The sequence below is a fragment of the Prionailurus bengalensis genome, chromosome A1 (assembly GCF_016509475.1).
Source record: "Prionailurus bengalensis isolate Pbe53 chromosome A1, Fcat_Pben_1.1_paternal_pri, whole genome shotgun sequence".
NCBI classification, from domain to species: domain Eukaryota; kingdom Metazoa; phylum Chordata; class Mammalia; order Carnivora; family Felidae; genus Prionailurus; species Prionailurus bengalensis.
Genome location: NC_057343.1, coordinates 72,575,478 through 72,599,689, shown reverse-complemented (window position 1 = coordinate 72,599,689; position 24,212 = coordinate 72,575,478). Strand labels below are relative to the sequence as shown.

Sequence of the window (24,212 nt, the reverse complement as noted above, 5' to 3'; positions counted from 1 at the left end):
ACACCGAGGCCTATTGTCCCAGATCAGCTCTCAGAAATCTAAATGCTCAGATGGCACAGAACTAAATGTGTGATACTCTGATTGGGCTTAGTTTCTGGTCGTCAGTCTTCACATTGGTATGAGCCTCACTCTCAACCCCTGCTCCAACTTTGCTTCACATTCCTCCTTTCTGACAAGGAATGACATTTTCCAGGATGGAGCTTGAGGGAAGCAGGGGGGTGCAGCAGAGGGCGGCGGCCACACTCAGGGGCAGCAGCAGTAGTGGTGCCAACCTGGGCGTGTTCAGCATCCATGACTTGGCCCCCACTTCTCACCAGAACTTGGCAAGAGGTAGCCTTGCTGGAGGCCCTGCATGGACAGCGGGTGGCCCGCACAGAGTTGGAGGTCTGGGAAGTTCTGGGAAGAGAGGGGAGGCCTGAGAGAGCCTCAGAAACAAATCTCTCTCTGTTCCCACCTGGAATGGAAGAACTTCTCAGCTTTCCTGAGAGTTGAGAGCCAGTGCATAGGAACAGCATTAGTATAAGAGCAATGTCCCAAGCTGGAGACTAGATGGAGAGTAGAAGGGCATAAATGGAGACCCCCAAAAAGATACATCCACATCCTGACTCCCAGACCTGTGAGTTTGGCCTTATTTGGAAAAAGGGCCTTTGCAGATGTAATTAAATTAAGGTTATTGACATGAGACATCCTAGATTATCCAGGTGAGTCCTAAATCCAATGACAAGTGTCCCTACGAGAAACAAAATAAGGACAAGACACAGGAAGAAAGAGAAGACCACATGAAGACAGAGGTGGAGGCTGGAGCGATGCCATCACAAGCTAACTAGCACCTGGCACCACTGGAAGATGGAAGGCAAGGTTCACCCTCCCCTGGAGTCTCTAGAGGGAGCGTGTTCCTGCTGACAACCTGATTTTGGACAATGGCCTCCAGAACAATCATAGAATACACTTATGTTGTTTCCAGCCACTAAGCTTGTACAACTCATTACAGCAGCCCTAGGAAACTAACACAAGGGGTGTCACTGAGAATCAGATCTTAGTAGGAGCTGCAGGAGCTGAGGTGGTGACCAATTCAGCAGAAGCCCCCAAAACAAGCACTATCACTGTCCCCAAAGGTGGACAGAGGACAGGCCACATGGCCACAGTGGACCAGACCTGATGAGAAGCACATCATTGACCTTCGACCAACAAAAGGAATATTTATTCAAATGTAACTGAGTTTTGAAAGACTAAATTGAATTGATATAGCAAGATGTAGCTTTCAGCCATCAGCACAAATGGAGGGTTTATGGACTAAATTCAATTCATGTGTAGAAATATCAAGAAAATTATTTTAGTTTTTGCATATCTAAGTTTATGACTGTATATTTTCATACAGGCTGCACCAAACCACAGGGTTGTTGGGAGAAGATTAAACAGGAAAAGCGATAGCTGCAATTCGTTGAGCTTTTGTTGTTTTATCCATAATATTTCACAGACAAGGGCCCTGAAACTCAGTGTCTGGTCGCTAACTGAGGTCTCCCACCACAGTGCTCTTTCTCCCAGGCCGCCCACCTACAGCAACCCAGTTGAACTGTGAACCTCATAGCAGTGAGCTCAATATCATATTTATATTCCTGACCAGGCAGTGTCTGACACATCGATGGAGCCCAATCAACTGCTTGTCGAATTTAATCGAATAACATAACCTCACTGTCCTTAAGTAGCCTGCCATCTGTCTGGTGTTAGGAAAATCATTAAAAATAAAATATCCTGCCAACCCAGAAAACATCTCCATCAAGGTAGACGAGAAAGAAAACAGTTTTATTATTGAATAATCACTATGCCAGACGGCAGTGGGCATCACAGGCAACCCACTAAAGAGACCACAAAGACAAAGCAATTTCACCTTGTATATATATTACAGCTGTGTTCTCAAGACGAAAATAGCTAGGCCTCACATAAGAAGACTTGACAGGATCATTTATTAAATAGAGTTCCCCCTAAATTCACCTGGTAATTGGGGTGGCCATCTGTGGTAGCTAATTACCTTTATCTAGAAGAAAAAGAAAACTTCTCATCTCTTCAAGACAAGTAGGTACTTTTGGAATGTGGAGCCAGGTTGCTAAGTGACACTCCCATCGCTCTCCGCCCCACCCCCCTGCCCTGCCCCAGAAGAAGGGAGAAGGGAATGATAGATAGGGTGCTGTTTGGCTAGTGTTTATATATCAAAGAGGTCACCCCCCTCCCAAGAAAACCATTCTTGGGTTGTAAAATAAGTGCTGTGTATACATCAAGGGGGGAGGCGAAGAATCTACAAAGTCATGTTTTCTAAAGGAAATGCTCTAAGAAAAGGAAGGAGAGCAGTCACTTTTATCATGGAGGAAATTTTTTTTCTTTTTAGATTCGTGTTTGTCCTTTAGTGGGGAGATAGGAAAACTGGTTAAATTAGACACAGCAGCGCCTGCCTAAGTGCCCGATGAGAAATAGAAATGGTGAAGGATGGCACTTCCTCGAGTCAGGAGACCCTCTGGTGGACATCTCTGAATTTGGAGTGAGATTGTAGGGGAAGGTAGATTCCTCCTCTGATATTGCTGTTGATGAGAATATCAAGGTCAGGCAAGGGGACTACACTTCAAGGGAACTATGAATGGTCCTGTTGAGAATAATGTCTGGTTAGAGAAAGACTAATATATCTGTGCCCAGATGCCTATGGTGTGGCAGACATGGTGACATCAGTAAAAATCTGTCATCTAGATGATTCTGTATCTTCCTTAAGTTCTGGTAGGATCCCAAAGGACATGGCTTTTAAACAGAAATATATTGGCACTTCTCCCAAGCCAAGCATACACTGTCAAAATTTAATAATATTTGGAAGCTTTTTTCTCCTTGTTATATACCCATGGAACTTGGAAAAGAGCTAGCTATTAAATTTTGCATAATAAATCTCTCTGGTACTTAAAAGTCATGACTGAATTGCCTTAACTTTTTTACCTTCTTGCTTAACCCTCCAGTATTAACAGATGGGAATAATTTCTTAAGAGGGAAATTGAAAGGAGGAACATAAATTAGGGATGAAAAAGATTATCAAATGAATGTGGAACTTTAGAGAATTCAAACTTGAAAAGGGACTAAATATTAAATATTTTTAAAAATTCTACTTTTTTGTTGCTTTCTTTTACTTTAATTACCCATTCCAAAAAAGAAGCATATGCTTTTTTTTTAAGTTTGTGAAATGTGGTGAAATACAAAGAAAAGGGGAAAGACTGTTTTTCACAAAAGCAGGCATCATTAACATCTCTAAAGTGCCTCCTTCTAGCATTTTCTCTATTCTTCTTCTTTGTTTCTTGTTGCACTTCTACCATGTATATTGTTATTTAGTGTTGTAATGTGAGCATTTTTTCAATACTATTAAAATTCATGAGTGCATTAGTTATTTATTGCTGTATAATAAGTTATGAACAATTTAAGAGCTTACAGCAACAAACATTTATTTCTCACTTTTTCTATGGGTCAGGAATCTGGAACAGGCTGAACTGAGTGATTCTAGCTCGGAAAGTCTCATGAGTTTGGAGTCAAGATGTTGATGGGGCTGCAGTTGAACAACAACTTGACAAGAGCTGGAGGACCAGTTTCCAAGATGGATCACTCACATGGTGGGAGGCTTCAGTTTATCACCACATGGACCTCTCTTTAGGCTGCTTGTGTGTCCTCATAACATGGTACCTGGCTTCCACCAGAGTGAGTGATCCAACAAAGAGTAAACTGAAACCCACAATGTCTTTCATCACCTGGTCTTATTAATAAATCGCACACAATCATTTCCGTAACATATTCAATAGACCAACCATATTCAGCTTGGGAGGAGGCTCACAAGAGTGTGAACACCAGGGGGTCCTCTTAGAGACCAGCTACCACAATGGGAATTTTTAATGGTTGTGTGATTTTTGTAATAGAGACCTGTATAATTGTATTATCTGTCTGTCAAGCACCTTTGTATATAAAGCTTTTTATTAATACTCCAAATTATTTCCTTGGATATAGTCTCAGAAGTGGGACTGTTGAGTTATAAAAAAATATTTCTTAATTTCCATTTTAAATTGGTTTCATAAAACAAAATAATATTTTATATTATTTCAGTTAGCATATGCATTGCCTTTAACATATTCATGATAAATACCTTAAAATTCTTATGCAGTGCTTCACAACTACATGTTCATTTTTCATTTAATGCATTCTATATAGGGTATTTTTTAGGCAGAAATTCTATAGCATATATATATATATATATATATATATATATATATATAGTATTTTGATACTTACGGCATGTGGGTTTTTTCATTGTTATTTAACCATTTTATAGATCCTCCTGAGTTTGTTTGTTGCCGTTATTTTGGACAACTTAGAACTTGATGAAGATCTTAAGAAGCTTAAACAAGTAAGTAATGTATGGGGAATTCTTTAACTCTGAATTTAAAAAAATAAGGGTAAAATATGTGCTTACAGATAATGTTATCAATAGAGCTAGCTTCAAAGTAAGAAAAATAGTTTAATAAATTAAGGCAGTCTATGTTGGCAGAATTTTCTTGTGTTTGACTTTTATCCATTATCCACAAAAAAAAAAGTTTTCTTGGCTCTAGAATTATCCTAGGAATATTTTTAAATTACTCTTTTGAGTAAAAGTAAGATGCACATAGTATAGGAAATTGGACTGGTGACTGTTCCCCTTCTGTCATTACATAAAGGTTGTTTGAGAATGAAATGCTTCAGGGCCAGATTGCCATTTTGCATAATTGTGTGTAATACTCTTGAACATCATCATAAAAATATTAAGCATCAACTTGCCTGACCTCTAGACACTAAAAGAGAATTTAGTCTTGGTGCCCATAGTCATTATAAGAAATGGAATAGAATAAATGATCAACTGTGTGCCCAGTTATGTATGAAAACAGATTGGATGTTATGGCATTGATAATCATACCCCAAAAATGTAAATGAAAATGTGTGAAGGTTATATGGCTGATGGCAGAAAGATGACAGGCATGATGGACCATTCTCATAGTTTCTGTTACATGGAAGATGCTTGGCATACATATATGGTTCTATCAAAAAGTAGAGACCCTTTGAAAAGTAGAGTTGGTGTGAGTGAAGGTCAGTGGATAAGATATTCTTTTTATTGCAATATAGTTGCCATACAATGTTGTATTCATTTCAGGTGTGCAACAAAGTGGTTCAACAATTCTATATATTATGCAATGCTCACCACAAGTGTAGTTACCATCTGTCACCATACAAAGTTATTACAATATTATTGAACATATTCCCTATGCTCTACTTTTATCTTCATGGCTTATTTATTTTATAACAGGAAGTTTGTACCTCTAAATCTCCTTTATTAACTTCTCCTCCCCCCCGCCCCAGCAACCACCAGTTTGTTCTCTGTATTTATGAATCTATTTCTGGGGTTTTTTTGTTTGTTCATTTGTTTTCTTTTTTAGCTTCTGCGTATAAGTGAAATCATATGGTATTTGTCTTTCCCTGTATGACTTATTTCACTTAGCATAATACCCTCTAGCTGCATCCATATTGTCACAAATGGCAAGATCTCATCCATTTTTGTACCTGAGTAATATTCCATTGTATATATATACCACCTCTTCTGTATCCATTCATGTATCGATGAACAGTTGGATTGTTCCCATATTTTAGCTCTTGTAAATAGTGCTGCAGTAACCATAAGGGTACGTACATCTTTTCAAATTAGTGTTTGTGTTTTCTTTGGGAAAATACCCAGTAGTGGAATTACTGGATCATATGGTAATTCTATTTTCAGTTTCTTGAGGAACCTCCATACTGTTTTCCAGAGTGGCCGCACCAGTTTGCATTCCCAAAAACAGTACATAAGGGTTCATTTTTTCCAACTTTGTTGCTTCTTGTGTTTTTTTTTTTACGTTAACCATTCTGACAGGTGTGAAGTGGTATCTCATTGTGCATGTCCTTGATGATGAGTGATGTGCAGCATCTTTTCATGAGCTGGCCACCTAGATGTCTTCTTTGGAAAAATGTCTATTCAGTTTCTCTGGCCATTTTTTAACCAGATTGTTCGGTTTTAGGGGATGTTGAGTTGTAGAAGTTCTTTATATATTTTATGTTTAACCCCTTATTGGATGGATCATTTGCAAATATCTTCTCCCATTCAGTAGGTTGCCTTTTCATTTTGTTGATGATTCCTTTTGCCATGCAGAAACTTTTTAGTTTGATGCAGTCCAATAGTTTATCTTTGCTCTTCTTTTCCTTGCCTGAGGAGGGAGGTAAGATATTCTTGGATCACACTCCCCAGCACTGCAAGAATAATAATTGAGATGTTAATGAAAAACTAAGGCTAGAAAACAAGTCTTACCTGGAATTATAAGAAGGCCCTATACATTCAGAATTTTCAAATTGCATTTGACTTGTCTTTTTTTTTTAATTTTTAATGTTTATTTTTGAGAGAGAGAGAGAGACAGAGCACAAGCAGGGGAGGGGCAGGGAGAGAAGGAGACACAGAATCGGAAGCAGGCTCCAGGCTCCAAGCTGTCAGCACAGAGCCCGACACCGGGCTCAAACCCACAAACCGCGAGATCATGACCTGAGCCGAAGTCAGACACTTGTCGACTGAGCCACCCAGGTGCCCTGGGTTTTATTTTTTATTTAACAAAAGCAAAGACAGAACCTATTTAAAAGGTTTCCTTGTCATTTGCATATCCTAAAATCACTTTAGGCATTTCATCCTTTTACTTTTGTTTATCTCCAAAGTCTGTGCTTCTAACCAAGGGTAGTCAACAAAAGAAAAAAATATATATATTTGATAGAAAGGATGCCCACTGTGAGCATATCAAGGAAGGATTTAAGTGTTTTCCTGTGCTTCAGCTACACAAGCAAAATGGCCCTCTGGGCATAGTGGAAATGATTTCTTCCAGATCTTTTCAGTTTGCAGCAACAGTGACAGATTATTCAAATGAGAGTTGGGAACTTCTCTTCTGCCACTGATGCAAATGCTTTACGCAGCTTCTAGTTATTGAAAAAACATGTAATTAGTGAGTTCAAAAGTGAAAACTGACCCATATCATTAGACATAACCAGTGAAAATCTGCTGTTGGATAGCCACCTCAGTCCTTGCTTTACAAATCTGGTATTTAGATGTGGATTTTCCTGTGTACGTTGCTTACTATACATAGATTTTTAATGTCCTCTTTCTGACGACATAAATATGTGTAGTCTATAGATAAAATGAAAACTATTCTATTTTCTTCAAATTGGTGCTACAGCCAGGTTCAATATGGTTTTAAATAACCATTGGCCAATTAAAATGCCATATAATTCCAGCCCACATTTTTTACTAGAAAGAAGTAAAATAAATCTGTAGGCAATTTCTTTTCAAGTTTGTGAATTCAATCCTACTAATATTTTTGCAGTAAAATTCAAACCTACTAATATTTTTGCGTAATATATATATATACACACACATTTTATCTGACCCCAAGTGAACAACAATAAAAAAACCAGGATTTTAACTGACATCTGACTTTCTTCTTCGTTTATACAGTTTTAGTAAACTACACGGGGCTTTGCTTTAGGAGCTATCATTAGTTATAAAATGGTTTTTGTTTAATCACTTGCTATATATTAGTAATGCTCTGTATTTCTGGAAATCCTATACATCAGAGCTAATTATCGGATTGAACCAGCCTACAATTTGAAGTATCTTCTTTGAATATTTAGAGATATTCGAGCATTGAAAATCCCAACCATAAACAAAACGGCAAACTCATTTTCATTAGTACTTTTCACATTGTTCTTTGGCCATGACTGGACTAACACTACATACCTATTAAATTTATCAATTAATTCGTACACTAATTGCTGTGGACCAAAGATTATCGCACTAAACTAAAATGTTTACTGTTTTCTTCCATTTTGTATAAGAATATTTGTGTTTCATTACTTTCTACAAATTACATCATTTTTATACGCCCCCCCCTTATTTCCAGTCATCTTGGTCTTTGAGATGAGGCTTATTTACATAGTTTCAAGAATACACTCACGTACACCCACACACACCCCCCCCAATGTACACACACTTGTATGTACTTTCACACACACGTGCATGTAATTATGTGAATACCTGAAATGGTAGCCTGTTTTTCCAAGCTTCTTACAGAACTCCATTACAAATGTTCCCTGAAATCCCGATTTCGTTTTCTGTGTGTAGCCTCAGCCTTCAAGGGTTTAAATTCCTATGCTCTATTTTTAGTATTCCCAGATAGAGAATAGAATGGGGAATCTGTAAAAAATGTTTGATTTTCTTAATGTTTTAAGTTCCAGAAAGCATACATACTCCCTAATCTGCCTTTGTTCAGTACAAACCTTTTTTCATCATTTATCCTTTCTGCCACTAATCTGTAGGTTCCTATAGCTATAGTAACATTTGTCGGACACTTTCAGTTCCAGGGGCGGTGTATGTTCATTTATTGAAGTTTCATGGCAACCATGTGATGTAGGTATCATTAATATATCCATCTTACAGATGGGGAAACTAAGGCACAGAGAAGTTAAGTAACTTGCCTAAGGTCACACAGCGAATAAATGGCAGAGTTAGGATTTGAACCCAGGCAAGTCAGACCTAAAGCCCAGGCTCCATGACTGAGTCACAGGAAAGCTGTGTCAATGCCAAACATGAGTCATGCCTGTTGTGGAATGTTAATTACTCGTCTATAAATAATCATGTTTTAGATGGCAGAAACATCAATATATATTCATGAAATAACTTGGTGTGAGGGGCAGTTTTCTGAGGAACGGAAGTGAATCAAGCAACCCAGTCATTAAAACTATCCAAAATAATTCTTTGTTTTCCCTGGGAAAGCAGACAATCTAATCAGAGCCACAGGAGTTAGGACTTTTGCAGCAGGTAAGAGCTCAGAGGCTTACCACTCGGTACACGCGACGGCAGACTCTGCCCAAGGCACCTCTTCTCTCGGTGACCTTCTGGAGTAGCGATCCTCTTTAGACACAGACACAGTGTGCTTGCAGCATATTACATTTCAGCAATGCCTCTAGAGATTTTTAATGTGTTTTATTCTGATTGTGGTCAAAAAACAATTGTGTTAAAATGTAAATGCTGGTTCCTAGACATTTTTCAAGAGTAATAGAAACAAGTGTGAGTCACCTTTAACACACAGAGGCTAAATATGAAACACTAGACAAAGCTATTAGAAAGAGAAAATCTGTTCTCATGCTTGGGAGAGGAAATATGACCTTGAAGGTGGACAGGGTAGGAGAAAGCTAAAAGGTACGGTGAAGAAACTAGAACAGAAGAGAAGAAGGAAGAAGTAAAGTAAGGTGCTATAAAATCATTCAAGATATGAAATCAAAGGAAAGAACACAGATTATGAATATAACACAGGGATGAAGGGGGAGCAATGGGGCCAAACCCTGAGTTAGGAAAGTGATAAAGTCAAATTGCCAGATGGCAAAGGACACCAGAACCCTTCGGGGAGAAGCTCAGGGAAGGCAAGTCAACACAACCAACTGTTGGTGGAATCCTGGAATCACATTCTTCTCAAGTACAAGCATCCTAGATCTCTTTTCCCCATGACTTTCTGGTCACCTCCTTGGACTTTGAGACAGTGGCTTCCACTTAGGGACCATCTTCAGGAGGAGAACTCTTCAGGAGAAAGTATGGAGCCAGCCACCATTTTTAACACTTGAGGAAGCCGAGAGAGAGTTGTGTGTGCACCCAATGTAAGACCAGATGTGCTAACTCAAATGCCAACTTTAATACTTTTAGTTGGAAATCTGCAAATCAAATTCTAGGTGGCAGTGAAGCTTCCCTAATGCTAATGCTCTGAAGTCTCTTCATACATGCCTTCATTTTTTTAAAGTTTATTTATTTATTTTGAGAAGGGGAAGGGACAGAGAGGGAGAGAGAGAATCCCAAGCAGGCTCCACACTGTCAGTGCAGAACCCGACTTGGGACTTGATCTTATGAGCCATGAGATCATGACCTGAGTCAAAATCAAGAGTTGGATGCTCAACTGACTGAGCCACCCAGGTGTCCCCCCTATATGCCTTCTTTTAAGGGAAAGGAGAAAGCATTGAATTATTTATTACTTAATAAAGGTATTTTGAAACAGAAAAGTGTCTTTTTTTTAGTAGAATTCAGAGCAATATACTAAAAGGCCCCTTGGGGACACATTTGGACAGGCTCTAATGTAAGTACCCATTCCCACCACACCTCCTCTCCACGGTATCACCAACATTGTGCCTTGATAGCCACTAAGGTAGCTTTATTTTTTCCCCCTTCAAAATAAGTAATGTTCTAAAAAGTCATGACAGTGATGCTCCATATGAAACTCATTTTTTGCTTTCCCTGTGTGTTGCATATAAGACTCAACCGATTCCTGGAAGCAATATAGCAGTAATGATCCTTTCATAGCTCCCATACCTAATTAAATAGAGACCATGCTTTTCTTATCACCACCCTGAACCCCAGCCCAGACCCTGGAGATGGAGATAGATATAGATGCAGATACAGATACAGATACAGATACAGGTATAGATATAAATAAAGATATAGACATGTAATGGTTTTCTATATAAGACCAGAAAATTGACTAGAAATGGGGTTGTCCATGAATGTGTAATTGGGCTGCTGAGAAGCCAAATCAGTTTGCATAGAAGCTAAAAATCTCCTTGACCCAATGCTGTCCTCTGAACAGTAGTTCCAGGAGACGATGACTTTGATCCTCGGTGGTGCAGCAAAGACACTAGAGGTTGTAGGTGTTTTTGCAAACTTTGAAAATGGGGAGGCTCCTCACAGCTTTAATGATTTTTGCAAATTCAGTGCAAGACAGGTATAAAGGGCTTTCTTTCAAGCAGTATAAAATTCATTCAACTATGAGGGGGAAAAAAACCCACAGAGAAGCCTCAGGGAAAGAATCATTGGAAGGGGAAGTATAGATAGTCTATTTAGATAAAATTCCATCCTCTGAAATCAAAACTGTTTCCCCAGTGTGGTATCAAGTCTCATTTGAATTCTGGTTCAAACTTGATGCTGTTTGGTCTTTGGTGATGTCCACTGCATAGTGGGGATGGACGTGTAGAGGAGCTTTTCTCTCGTATAAGTGTGATTTAAAAAAAAAAAAACTTATTCTCTTTAAATGTGAGCTCTGGGGTCATGTTTCTCGTTAGCTGTACCTGGGCGCTTTCATTTTCATGTCTGCCTTGTGTCCATACTGAGGTCCTTCCAGATGGAGGGCAGTTGCATGGAGACAGGGTATTGGGGAGTGTGCGATTCGGCTGAGCACTGGTTGCTGTCTCCTGATCTGGGTCAGGCCGTCAGTCTTCCTGGTTTTGGGTCCATGAGTAAATTTGTTTAAACAAGTGTAACATAAAAGAGAGACATAACTGCTGTGCTGGTAAATATCACGTACTGAAAACTACCTCGTGCAAGGTACTGCATGTTAAATTATTGCATTTTATGCTGGAGATTACAGACACAGAAACTAACACTCAAAGGAGTATATTTCTTGCCTAATTTCATACAGTTTGTAAGTGGAAAAGACCTGGGCTCTCTCACTCTAATCCAATGTCCTCACCAAAGGACGTCATGATGCCTGCTCAGAGAAGCAGTTCATTCATTCATTATGAGATGTGAGTCTAGAAAGTGGGTTAGATGATGTACTTACATCTATGGGTTAGCATATTCTCTCACTGTGGGTGTATACACTGAAGGTCAAATCATAATCAGAACATAGCATAATAAGCCAGGAATCGGTATGGGGGGTGGTGAGGGAGGAGGGCTGTGTGATTCAAATATGTAATGGCATCAGGCTAAGGTTGTATGAGGTATCCCTTTTATAGATAGGATGTTACTGCTCAGAGACTGTATCTACTTACTTCGTAATCTGGAGATCTGAGTACTCACCTATTATGCTTCAAACATTATGTTAGGGTCAAGGAACATAATGATGACCAAGATACTGTTCCTGCCTTAAGTCACTTGTGAGGTGGTGGGAGAAAGTGACATGTAAATAGATGTTATGAGGGAATTGGGGAGCACATAGGAGCCATACCCAATTTTGATGATGAGATCAGAGACATTTTCTCACAAGTATGGTGTAGACTAAACTCTGATGGTCAAGTAATGCCTATCCAGGTGAAGGGGGTTAGGAGAAAGTGGCATGAGGAAGGGCACTCAGGACCAAAAGAACAGCAGGCTTTTTCTTTTGGCAAGAAAAAGCACAGTGTTTTTTTGGAAGTCACTTGAAGTTCACTGTGTTCACTGACTCAAGTGTTGATCAAGGGAGAAATGGTAAGCTGGAAAAGTAAGCAGGAAATTGCAGGTGAAAAGTTGTGAGCGGTGCTGAGCATTTAGGTATTATCCTGAGGGCATTTAAGCCCAAGAGTGACATAATGTTCCCTACATTCCAGCATCAGCATGGGGAATAGACTGAAGGGACCTAATGATAAGAGCACCATTGCTGAGTCAGACAGTGATCGTGGCCTCAACTAAATGAAACTGAGACCAGGGAACATACAGAGGTGGTGGAATACAGAGGAGAAAATACAGTGGGTAGGATTTGGTGACCAGTCGAAGTAAGAGCAGAGCAAAGGCAGGAGACCAGGGTGTCACTCAGGTTTCTAGATTGTCCAAGGTGTGCCAAGACAGAGATCACAGTAGAAGGAAGAAATGGGGTTTTGTTTGTTTTATTTTGGAGGACAGAGGCTGGTCATATTTTCCATGAGATGCCTAGGAGATATTTATGAGACAATTTCTATGAGTAGCTAGAAGGTTTAAAGCTTAGATAGAATATTGGGACTGAAATAGGTATTGGGTAGGAGCAAGAGTCAACATGCAAGTGGTAATTTAAGCCTTTAGAAGTTCTGAGTTTACCAGGGGAAGAAAGTCTCCTGAGGAACAACAAATGAGTCATATAAGCCAAGGAGGAAGAGCCTAAAATATGAACAAGAAGTCACAGCCCAAAACATAGGAGCAAAATCCAGAATCTATTTGTTGTCAAATCCAAAGGTAAAAGTGATTCAAGAAAGAGGTCATGGTTAACAATGTGAAAGACTTCAGAGAGGTCAAAAGTTGTCATTATAGAAAACACTCCTACTTATAAGAACATCAGGAAGAATAAAATACTGAGGAATAAACTTAACCAAGGAGGTAAAAGATTTCTACACTGAAAATGACAAAACAATTGCTGAAAGAAATTACAGAAAATACAAATAATTGAAAAACATCTGTGTTCATGGATTGGAAGATTGAATATTATTAAAATGTTCATACCACCCAAAGTTATCCACAAATTCAGTGCGATCCTTATCAAAATCCCAATGTACTTTTTTGCAGAAACAGAAAAACAAAATCCTAAAATTCCTGTGGAACCTCAAAGGTCCCCAAACAAGACAAACTAAATTGAGGCCTCATGTTTCTTAATCTCAAAATATATGACCAAGCTACAGTAATCAAACAACCTGGTACTAACATAATGACAGACACGTAGATTAGTGGAACAGAAGAAAGACAGTCCAGAAATAAACCTTCATATCTATGGTCAAATGATCTTCAACAAGGATGTCAAAGCCACACAATGAGGAAAACTGGATGTCCACATGCAAACTGGATCCTTACTTTCCACTATATACAAAAATTGACTCAAAATTGATTAAAGAACTTAATGTAAGACCTACAACTATAAAACTCCTGGAAGACAACATTGCAAAAAAGTTTCATGACATTGAAACTGGCAATGATTTCTTGGATATGACATCAAAAGTACACATAATAAAAGCAAAAATAGACAAACGGGGCTTCATCAAACTTAAAAACAATTGTGAATCAAAGGAAATAATCAACATAGTGAAAAGGCACTGTCTGGAATGGTAGAAAATAAGTGCAAATCATGTATTTGAAAAGGGGTTAATATCCACATATATAAAGAATTCTACAACTCAACAACAAAACAAGTAGCAAAGTATTTGGATAGACATTTCTCCAAAGAACATATAAGAATGTCCACAAACCATATGAAAAGATTCTTAGCATCACTAATCATCAAAACCACAATGAGATTCCACCTCACACCCATTAAGATGGCCCTATTAAAAAGCTAGAAAATAAAAAAAAAAACATTGGCAAGGAAATGGAGCAATTGGAACACGTATACCCTATTGCTGAGAATGTGTACCCACTGTGGAAAACAGTATGAAGTCCTTCAAAAAATTAAAATAGATATGATCCAGGAATACCACTTCTGGGTATATATCCAAAAGAATCAAAAGCAGGGTCTTGAAGAGATATTTGCAAGTCCATGTTTACTGCAGTGTTATTCACAATAGCCAAGAGGTGGAAGCACCTCAAATGCCCATTAGCAGATGAATGAATAATGAAAATGTATATTCCACATACAGTGGAACATTATTCAGCTTTAAAAAAGGAAGGAAATTCTGACACATGTTACACATGGATGAACGTTGAAAACATTAGGCTCAGTGACTTAAGCCAGTGACAAAAAGAGAAATACTGTATGATTCCACTTCTGTGAGGTTCCTGGAGTAGACTTGTTCATAGAAGCAGAAAGCAGACTAGTGGTTGCAAGGAGCCAGGGGGAGGGGGCAGAGGGTAGTTGTCATTCAATGGCTATAGAGTTATAATTATGCAAGATGAAAAAGTCCTAGAGATCTTTTGCACAACAAGTGAATGTAGTTAACACTGCTGAACTGTACCTTAAAAATGAGTAAGATGGTACATTTTATGTTATGTATTTTTTACCACAACTTAAAAAAAAAGTTTTTAATGAAAAAATGGTAGGATTACCTGGGTGGCTCAGTCAGTTAAGCTCAGGTCATGATCTCATGGTTTCATGAGCTCGAGCCCCGTGTTGGGCTCTCCATTGACAGTGTGGAGCCTGCTTGGAATTCTCTCTTCCTCTCTCTCTATCCCTCCCCCCTCATGCGTTCTGTTTCTCTCTCTCTCAAAATAAGTAAATAAACTTTAAAAATAAAAAAATGGTGATGATATTAGCAGTAAGGAGGTGGTAAGTGATGGTGATGACAGTAGGGCTCAGGCACTCGGGTGGAAGTTGGGTTCTAAGACATGAGCAGTGAATGACAGCTAAAGAAGTGAGGATGAATTGCCGATCCTTTCTTCTTAGATTTATCATATTCTAAGCTTCCAGACAGACCACTAGTTACTGGATGATTCTTAATGTTTTTAAGTATGTCACCACTATTTACTATAGGACTACCCAACCTTTTTTTCCATTGTGGCATGTTAGAGAGTGATGTTTGCACAACACATTGGATCAACAGCTGGGAATCTCAGGCAGTTGGAGTCATGAGATCCAGGATTCCTGCTGCTCCAGGAAACACTGAGCTGCCCAGGGGCCAGAGCCTCAATACCCTAAAGAAACTACAAATCATTAGCAACTGGGGTTTGGGAAGTGGTATTTACTGGAAGCCTTTGATGTTACTCAACTCCACTTGAAGCCACTCTTCATCTTTTAGTCAGAAATGACTCTTCAGTTGTCAATTCACATATTAATACCCATAATTTTCCATAATTTAAATCTCAGAAGGTCATCTTATATAAGATTTGCTCTGCTATTTCTGAAATTGCTTCATTGTTAGACTTCTGCTTAATACATGCTTATGTCAATAAAGACACGGACTGCAATAAGATCAGTTCTAAGAGATGAAGTGACTGAGGCAGAAAACAATTCAGATCAAGATTCAAGCCGATAGGTTACAACAGAGACTCAGAGTTTGGGGATATCAATTATCAGCATTAGATATGGCCTAGAAATCTAGAAGTCAGTGCCAAAAGGGAAACAGCCCACCTGAATTTCGGAGTTAAACCGGTGATAGTCATCAAGCAGAGGAGGTACCTTTTGGAATTTATGTCCTTTGGTTGTGCATTAAATTGTGTCCCCCCAAAAGATATATTGAAGCCCTGATCCCTAATACTTCTGAAGGTGACCTTATTTGGAAATGAGGTATTTGCAAATATAATCAAGTTAAGATGAGATCTTTAGGGTGAACCTTAATCCGCTTAGGCTGGTGTCCTTATATGAAAAGAAGAGACAGACAGACAGATATACAAGAACACCATCTGATGACAGAGGCAGAGACTGTGAGGTGTCTACAAGCTTAGGAGCACCAAGAATTGCCGACCATCACCAGAAGGTAAGAGAGAGGCATGGAACAGACCTTCCCTCAGAGCCCCCAGAGGGCACCAAGCCCAAAGACACCTTGATTTTGGACTGCCAACCTCCAGAACTGTAAGACAATAAATTTCTGTTGTTTTAAGCTACCCAGTGCCCTCACAAATGAACACAACCTCCAGAGTCATGTTCTTTGGCCTCAAGAAGAAGTGCTTCCCTTTTGGCACTGAGATCGTGGTCCAGTGGGGGACAACAGGTGCAACTCAGGATGCAGACCAACTGTCATCGACCAAGAGCAGCTTTCTCAGCAGGTGGAATCATTTACCTTCACCCTTAATCTCATAAGTCCCATAAAAAGTGAGTTTTATAAGTTTGAGACTCTCTTGGAAGAAGGGTTTCCTCTAAGCCCTTTCAAATTTTCATTCCATGAATGAGTGACCCAAACCAGATCACTTTTAGAGGATTCGTTTTCAGAAACCTTGTTCTTTGCCTCATTCCACTGGCACTTGGGACTTTTTATAAATTACCTGACTCTCTTGCCTTTGAACAAACATAAAATGACTTGCCTAAGACTGTTCAAGTTTACATTGATCAGTTGTTGGTTGTATCATTCTACAATTGTGCTAATTCAGAATTACTTTCATTACGTTTTTTCCCACAGCACTTTGTAAGGCAACCCCTCAATTTTAAAAAAATGAGAAGGTACATAGGGAAAACATGCCCTAACTGGGGAAGAAGCTCTCCCTTCAGCTCTGCCTCAACTCCACATTCCCAGCCCTGTCTCATTTGCTTTCTGAAATCAAGAGAAGAAAATTTTTTTAAGTGAACAGCATTTTTTTCCTTTAGATCCTTTCACAGGCAATGGGAAAGTAGATTGTTATGGTTCTAAGGGAAAAGCATGACAACTGGTTTTCAGTTTTATTCAGTGTCTCACAGTCATTGCGTTGCAAAAAGACTCCTTCGTAACTGTTAAGACTATAAGGAGTTAAGATTATAATCAGTGTTACCCCGTGTGTACCTAAACGCGAACGTCAATGCATTTACAAAGCCCATCTGTTGCTTGTTCTGAGTCTCAGTCCATATATCTTTTCATTCTTCCCAAAGCATTTTTACTATCTGATTGTTCATTTGTTTCTCAAATCTTTGAGTCCCTACTGTGTGTAAGACACTGGGCCAGGCACTAAAGAAACAGGAATAAACAATAAAATTCTCTGTTCCATGGACTTTATGGTCTAGTGGAAAAATTGGACATAAATCAAATATCCAAACCAATGAATAAATGTTTACAAACCGAGATGAACTTCCTTTAGAAAATAACATTTTTCTGGGGCGCCTGGGTGGCTCAGTCGGTTAAGCGTCCGACTTCAGCTCAGGTCACGATCTTGCGGTCCGTGAGTTCGAGCCCCACGTCGGGCTCTGGGCTGATGGCTCAGAGCCTGGAGCCTGCTTCCGAGTCTGTGTCTTCCTCTCTTTCTGCCCCTCCCCCGTTCATGCTCTGTCTCTCTCTGTCTCAAAAATAAAATTTAAAAACGTTTAAAAAAATTTTTTTAAATAATAACATTTTTCTGAGTGAGAAGTTCATAGAAGACTCTGACCCACGTGGAGATAAGGGCAGTGAGGGAGGAGAAAGAAACACTGGAGCTAAGTTCTGAAGGATGAGCAACAGTGACCAGAAAGCCCAGGGCCAAGTGGTATAAAGTGAGTGTAGACAAGCAAGCTGGGCATAGACCACGCAGCACTTCGAGAAGCCAAGAATTTTATGTTTTACCTAAGAACATGGGAAGCCACAGAAGACTTGAAGATGGGAGGCAGTGGTAAATTGGAGAGCTGTTTGGCAAGTGAAATCAGCAGGGACGTGGTGAGGGGTTGGATTTAAGGGCAGAAAGGGAAGAGTCTCAAGGATGACTCTTGGTTTCAGGTTCATCTCCTTGAATAGACGATGGTAACATCCACTGAGCCAGGAAACATTAGCATGGAACCTATTGGAGGGAAAAGATCAACAATTCAGTCTTGGGCATGTTGTGACTGTGATGAGTTTGGGACTTAGTGGAGACCCCTAACAGCTGCATGTGTACATCTAGAGTTCAGGGGTGAGGGCTGGCTGGCTGGCTAGAGATACAAATATGGATGTTCAAGGTAATCTTCACTTAGCCAGTGCCTACCATGTGCCAGGCACTGTCCTAGGCACATGGGGTAAGTCAGGGAAGAAACCAGACAAAACTCCTCTCCCTCTTTGATTCTTCAGTCCTAGTGAGGTTTTCTATACGGACATAATACTGGAAGTTGTAAATCTGGATGAGATTATACAGAATGGAAAGAAAAGACCTACTAGAACGTTGAAGAAAAATGTTTAGTAACTCCAAGTGCTTTACCCTTAAGGCAACACAAATAATCTCATTTTTCTCCATGTAAGTTTTGACTTTTGGTTTTGTTACAAATAATCAACACTCTGTCTCAAATTCAAACTCCCAACAAGAGAAGATCTGATTGGCCCAGCTAGTCAACCTCACTCCTTTTAGGCCAGAATTTCATGTCTATGACTGCTTACAATGTTGGTCATCCCTACAGAAAGTCATCAGCTTTCAACAGGTCTAGATCCAGACCAAAACACAAAGGGGGCCACCCTGAAATGTGGCTGGTTTCCTAAGACAATCCTTTCTTCTCCTAACCCTCCACCTTGGCCTCTGCTCTCAAGAAGCTAGACCCGAAAGAAGGAAATGTGGAGCAGTGAAGGAAGGGAGCGTGTCCCCTCCCCAGTTCCAGACCTGAGGTCACACTTGTAGCCCTATGAGGTAGGGGCTTGGGGAAGGTTTGAATCACGTAGGAGACTGGATTGAACTGGAATGATTTTTAATAAAAGGTGGCCAGAGAGTTATGGACTTTATCAAAATAACCAGTCTTCTTTCTCTTTATTAATAATTCTGCTTCCTTGTACTCGAGAGTTAATGAGTTCATCATTGGCCTTTCCTTATATTCTACTCCGGGTGCTTGCTCAACAGTAGGCATAGTGGGAGATGGGGTGAGACTGACATTCTCACACACAGCCGTATGACTAGCGAATAGTTCCTACTCTGGTATGAACAAAAGAGTGACTGAGGTTATTTCTAGGAAACGAGAAATGTACATGCATGCTATTTCGTTTTGATGTTATTCCTATTTCCATTTTGCTTTGCATAAAATATGTTGATTAATGTGAATCTTCATAGTGCATCTAATAAGCCGTTTTTATCAAAGTCTGCAAAATTGAACAACTCTACAATCTACCATAAGCATACTCAGGAATGGTACTTGGAAAATGCATGCTTATTTCCTGAAAAGGAATTACTTAAGGAGACAGAACACGGCTGAGGTTCGAGGCCAGTGTGGGGACTGCGAAATATGTGTCTTCCATACCTCCAGTTTAAAGTGTGGTATTTGTTTTGCGGTAAATACCTTCACTGATACTAGTTATATGTACACTAAGCTGGAACAGATAAGAAAACTTACTGTAGATAATGTCACACTGTCAGAGAAAGAAGTTACAAATACACGAAGGGGAGATGCCAGAATTAACCCTATGGCACCAGATTGGAGTAGGAGTATTAGTATAAGCTCAGTTTATTTTAAGATAGAAGATAGATACATAGACAGATACACAGATACATGGATGGATACATATATATAATCTAAGGTTACATAAGACTTATCCATCCATACACAGGTGTTAAATATAGGTACGCATATATACATTGTTTTATATACATACATTATTTCCTCTGAGTGAGCCTAGAAGCAGTGACCTGTCAATAACAACAAGCAAACCTGGTGCTAAGATTTTCATTTCTTTTAATTTTTTAGTGTTTATTTATTTTTTAGAGTGAGAGAGACAGAGCATGCACAGGGGAGGGGCAGAGAGAGAGGGAGACACAGGATTCAAAGCAGGCTCCAGGTTCTGAGCTGTCAGCACAGAGCCTGATGTAGGGCTCGAACTCGCGGATGGGGAGATCATGACCTGAGTTGAAGTCAGACGCTCAACTGATTGAGCCAGCCACCCAGGCGCCCCTAAGATTTTCATTTCTAAATACCATTCTCCAGTAAAGCAAATCAGCGCTCTTTGGAGGAACGGCTGATTCTCAAGCTGAGTCGGGGGAAATAGAAGATAAGACTTAAGTATTTTGTGGAGCCCAGAAAGTAAGGAAGTACTTTTTAAAAAGAAAGGAGAAGAAAAGAAAAAGAAAAGGGTAACTGGAAGAGTAAGAAGCCACCTGAAAGAGCCCCCGATGACAAATTGAGCAATCAAATAAATAATAAGGGTCTTAGATTATAACCCAAAGAATAAAATAAACAGCCAAAAAGCCATACTTACACATAAATTATCGAATTTAAAAGTGGAGAAGTGACAACTGTTCCTTACAGAATAATCCCGAGTGAATATAGAGGCAATATAGAGAAATAGAAATAATAGAATAATAAATGAGGGAAATAGAAAATCGCCATTAGAACATTATATTTATAAGCAGGACCTACTGCTGCGTGCTAAAATCAATATGAGGCTCTAAGGAGAAATAGATATTTACGTGACCTCAAAGTTTCTTCCTTCAAAACTTTTTTTTTAAATTATTCTGATGGTTTTTAACATATGTCTGCAAATTCTTTGATACTTCCCCCTCCTTGGAGGTGAAGCCTAAGTCTTCTCTTCTTAACTGTGGGCAGGAATTGGTGATTTACTTCTACCTGGTAGTGTAAGGAAACAGAGACTGTAACGTTACAGTTACAGAAACCTGGAAGACACCTTACCCCAGTAATGACAGTCGCCGTCACCAACATGAAGGCACATTGGTGTCATGTTCCCCCTGATATGATGAGATAAGCCTCGCGTCTCCATAATACTCTTCCCCCCAAATCCACAACGTCAGCCAAATCCTGAGAAAGCATTGGACAACCCCATACTGAGGGCCATTCTGCAAGTTACCTGCCCAGTATGCCTTAAAACTGCCAAGGTCTTTTAAAAACAAGGAAGGTACGAGAAACTGTCACATGCTCTAGAGGAGCCTAAAAAGACATGATAACGAAATACAGTGTGGCACCTGGACTGGATCTTGAAACAGAAAAAGACACTGATACAAAAACCAGTGTCTGGGGCGCCTGGGTGGCTCAGTCAGTTAAGCGGCCGACTTCGGCTCAGGTCATGATCTCACGGTCAGTGAGTTCAAGCCCCGCGTCAGGCTCTGTGCTGACCGCTCAGAGCCTGGAGCTTGTTTCAGATTCTGTGTCGCTCTCTTTCTCTGACCCTCCCCCGTTCATGCTCTGTCTCTCTCGGTCTCAAAAACAAATAAACGTTAAAAAAAATTTTTTTTTAAAAAAACAGTGTCTGTGCTTTAGTTAAAAGTATTTCGACCAAGGTTAATTTCTTAGTTTTGATAGATGTTCTATGGTTATGTAAGATGCTAACATAAGAAAAAGCTGGGTCAAGGGCATACAGGAACTCTCTGTACTATCTTTGCAATTCTTATGTAAGTTTAAAATGATTTCAAAATAAAGTGTTGTTTTTTTAAAAATGGGATAAGAATTTCCTATGGTAAAGTCCAATAACACAACATATAAATTGGCTGCTATGTGGCCTTGTTCAAAGACATGTACATCTGCGAAGCTTTATACCATGAATACGTTGTATAGAATTTATAGTTCGTTATGCTTTTCTGATCTTAAGAAGTTGAGAGCATACATGTCATCAGGAGCCAAATGCTTTTTATGATTTTGTTTCTAATAGAAAATCTGATGAGACTTGTCATTTCTCTTCATCTTTAATCAGTAAAATAACTCATTCTGAAACCGGGAGACTTGTTTGTGCTGGTTAATATAGCTGCTTCCACATTGTAAAGAACCTAAGAAAAGGATAACAAAATGCTGACAAATACCACAAAGGGGTCACTTCACCTGTTTATGAGACCACATTGAGTCTGCCTGTTTTATTCTCCATCTCATCATCATTGTGTTATCTTTGTCCTGTGAATGTAAACGTATGGTATGAGGCCATGGGGCACTAAGAGTCCCACACTTAATTTAAAATGTGTCATCTTAGTGGGGGGAAGATACACATAATTAGGAAGTTATGGCATAAAGACCTGAGCACTAAGGTTGAAGAAGGAACATAGGAGAACATATATCTAACTCGGATTGCAGGCAGGTGGGGAAGATGTATCTAGAAACGATGACCCGGAATGTTGTTAGCAAAATAGGAGAAGACGTTCCATGTTAAAGAAATAGCAGGTACAAAATTGCAGAAGTAAAAACCCATCTACTGCTTGAAAATGTTGTTTCAATGAGGCAATATAAAACAGTGTTTAGGAGCTCAAGCTGTGGAATCAGAAAGATTCCACATGCCAGTACTATGACTTCCAGCCGTGTGACCTTGGGCGGCTGACTTAAGCTCTTGTGACCTCAGTTTCCTCATCTGTAACATGCTAGAGCATGGAGCTACCTCATGGGCTAAACCGGATTAAGTAATATTAGCAATGCCAAGTGTTCAGCATAGAGTCTAGCACTCATGTTTACTACTTCAACTTACCAATTATTGTTATTCTAAGAAATCTTCCTAGAGGAGATGATTTTTGAGGGAGTTAACTGAGTGTAGAAGGAAAGTGTGTTGCAAGCGATGGGGGGGGGGGAGGGGGCAGCAGTAGGGAGTATGTTCAGAGGCACAAATACATGAAGTAAGACTGTGGGAAGGACCTGCAAACCACTATCATTGGAATATAAGGTGCAAGGCACCGAAGGGTCGTTTATGCCATCTTAGAAGATTCTAATTTCTTCTATATACAAATGAACATCCTTGAATTACTTTAAAGACCAGGAACACAATGGTGTTTCTTTTTCAGGTGTTCTATAAAGAAAAATGGGCTTCAAGGGGCAAGACAAAGATGGAAACCCAGTTGGGGGGCAGGTGGGTTAGTAGAGGCAGTGAGGTAAAACCAGGATGCCTGAGTGGCTGCTGGCTTCAGCAGCATGGGAAATGTTGGTGGCTGCTAAGAGCAGCCCTGAGGTGCTGGGGAGAGACCTGAGACAGCGAGGGTGGAAGATGCGAGGAAGTTAGTGCAGGTAAGCCGCATGTATAGCAAGTATAGACGACACTTTGGAGAAGGAAGTTTGAAAAGGGAAAGGAATCGGATCAGGAGAAATGTTCACCACTCTTTTCATTTTCATTTTTAAAATCAAGGGTCTTGAGAAAATCAGTCAATCAAAGGGGCAGAAGTTGGAGCGTGGATGGAGGGGAGGGTTTGGACAGCACAGCATGTGAGCGTCCTCAGAATTTATCCCCACTCGCTGAGATGAGAGCATTTTCAGGCAGAACTAGCAGTTACTGTGGCATAGTGATAGCTTTGGTTTTTATAGCACATTTCCCTTGAGTAATTCAAATTACAGACAATATGCTATCTCACTTATATATCTGGCATTTATATAAAGGAGGGAAGATCCTCATTTTTCATTTGAGAACATTGAAATCCAAAGTGCTTAAGGGATTATAAAACCGAACAAAATTTTAAATCCACATCTTCTTACTTTTTTTTTTTTTTTACTGTTTTTACTTAGACTGTGTTTTCTCCTGTGTTTTCTTTTTTTTTTTTTTTAATTCTTTTTTCAACTTTTTTTATTTATTTTTGGGACAGAGAGAGACAGAGCATGAACGGGGGAGGGGCAGAGAGAGGGGGAGACACAGAATCAGAAACAGGCTCCAGGCTCCGAGCCATCAGCCCAGAGCCCGACGCGGGGCTCGAACTCACGGACCGCGAGATCGTGACCTGAGCTGAACTCGGGCGCTTAACCGACCGAGCCACTCAGGCGCCCCCTCCTGTGTTTTCTAAATCAAACCAGGGAGGACAATTATGTGAGTGTAATATATATACGTGTGGAGATATATATATATATATATATATATATATATTCTGAATTCCCTTTGTTGTGGGCTTTATCCTATTACTTACTGAATATTCATCTCTTAACAAGAATCAACTATCTAGTTTACATAGAATTCTAATATAATTT

At 39.6% G+C, this 24,212-nt stretch overlaps 1 protein-coding gene across 5 annotated transcripts in view; it reads left to right on the top strand.

The window, feature by feature from the left end:
- The window catches only part of NALCN (sodium leak channel, non-selective), a 317,213-nt gene that overhangs the window by 195,818 nt on the left and 97,183 nt on the right, over positions 1 to 24,212 (top strand). For all 5 annotated transcript variants that reach the window (XM_043582614.1, XM_043582617.1, XM_043582618.1 and 2 more), the window contains one exon: positions 4,346 to 4,420. In XM_043582614.1, coding sequence (XP_043438549.1) covers positions 4,346 to 4,420 — 75 coding nt within the window. The remainder of the gene's footprint in view (positions 1 to 4,345; positions 4,421 to 24,212) is intronic.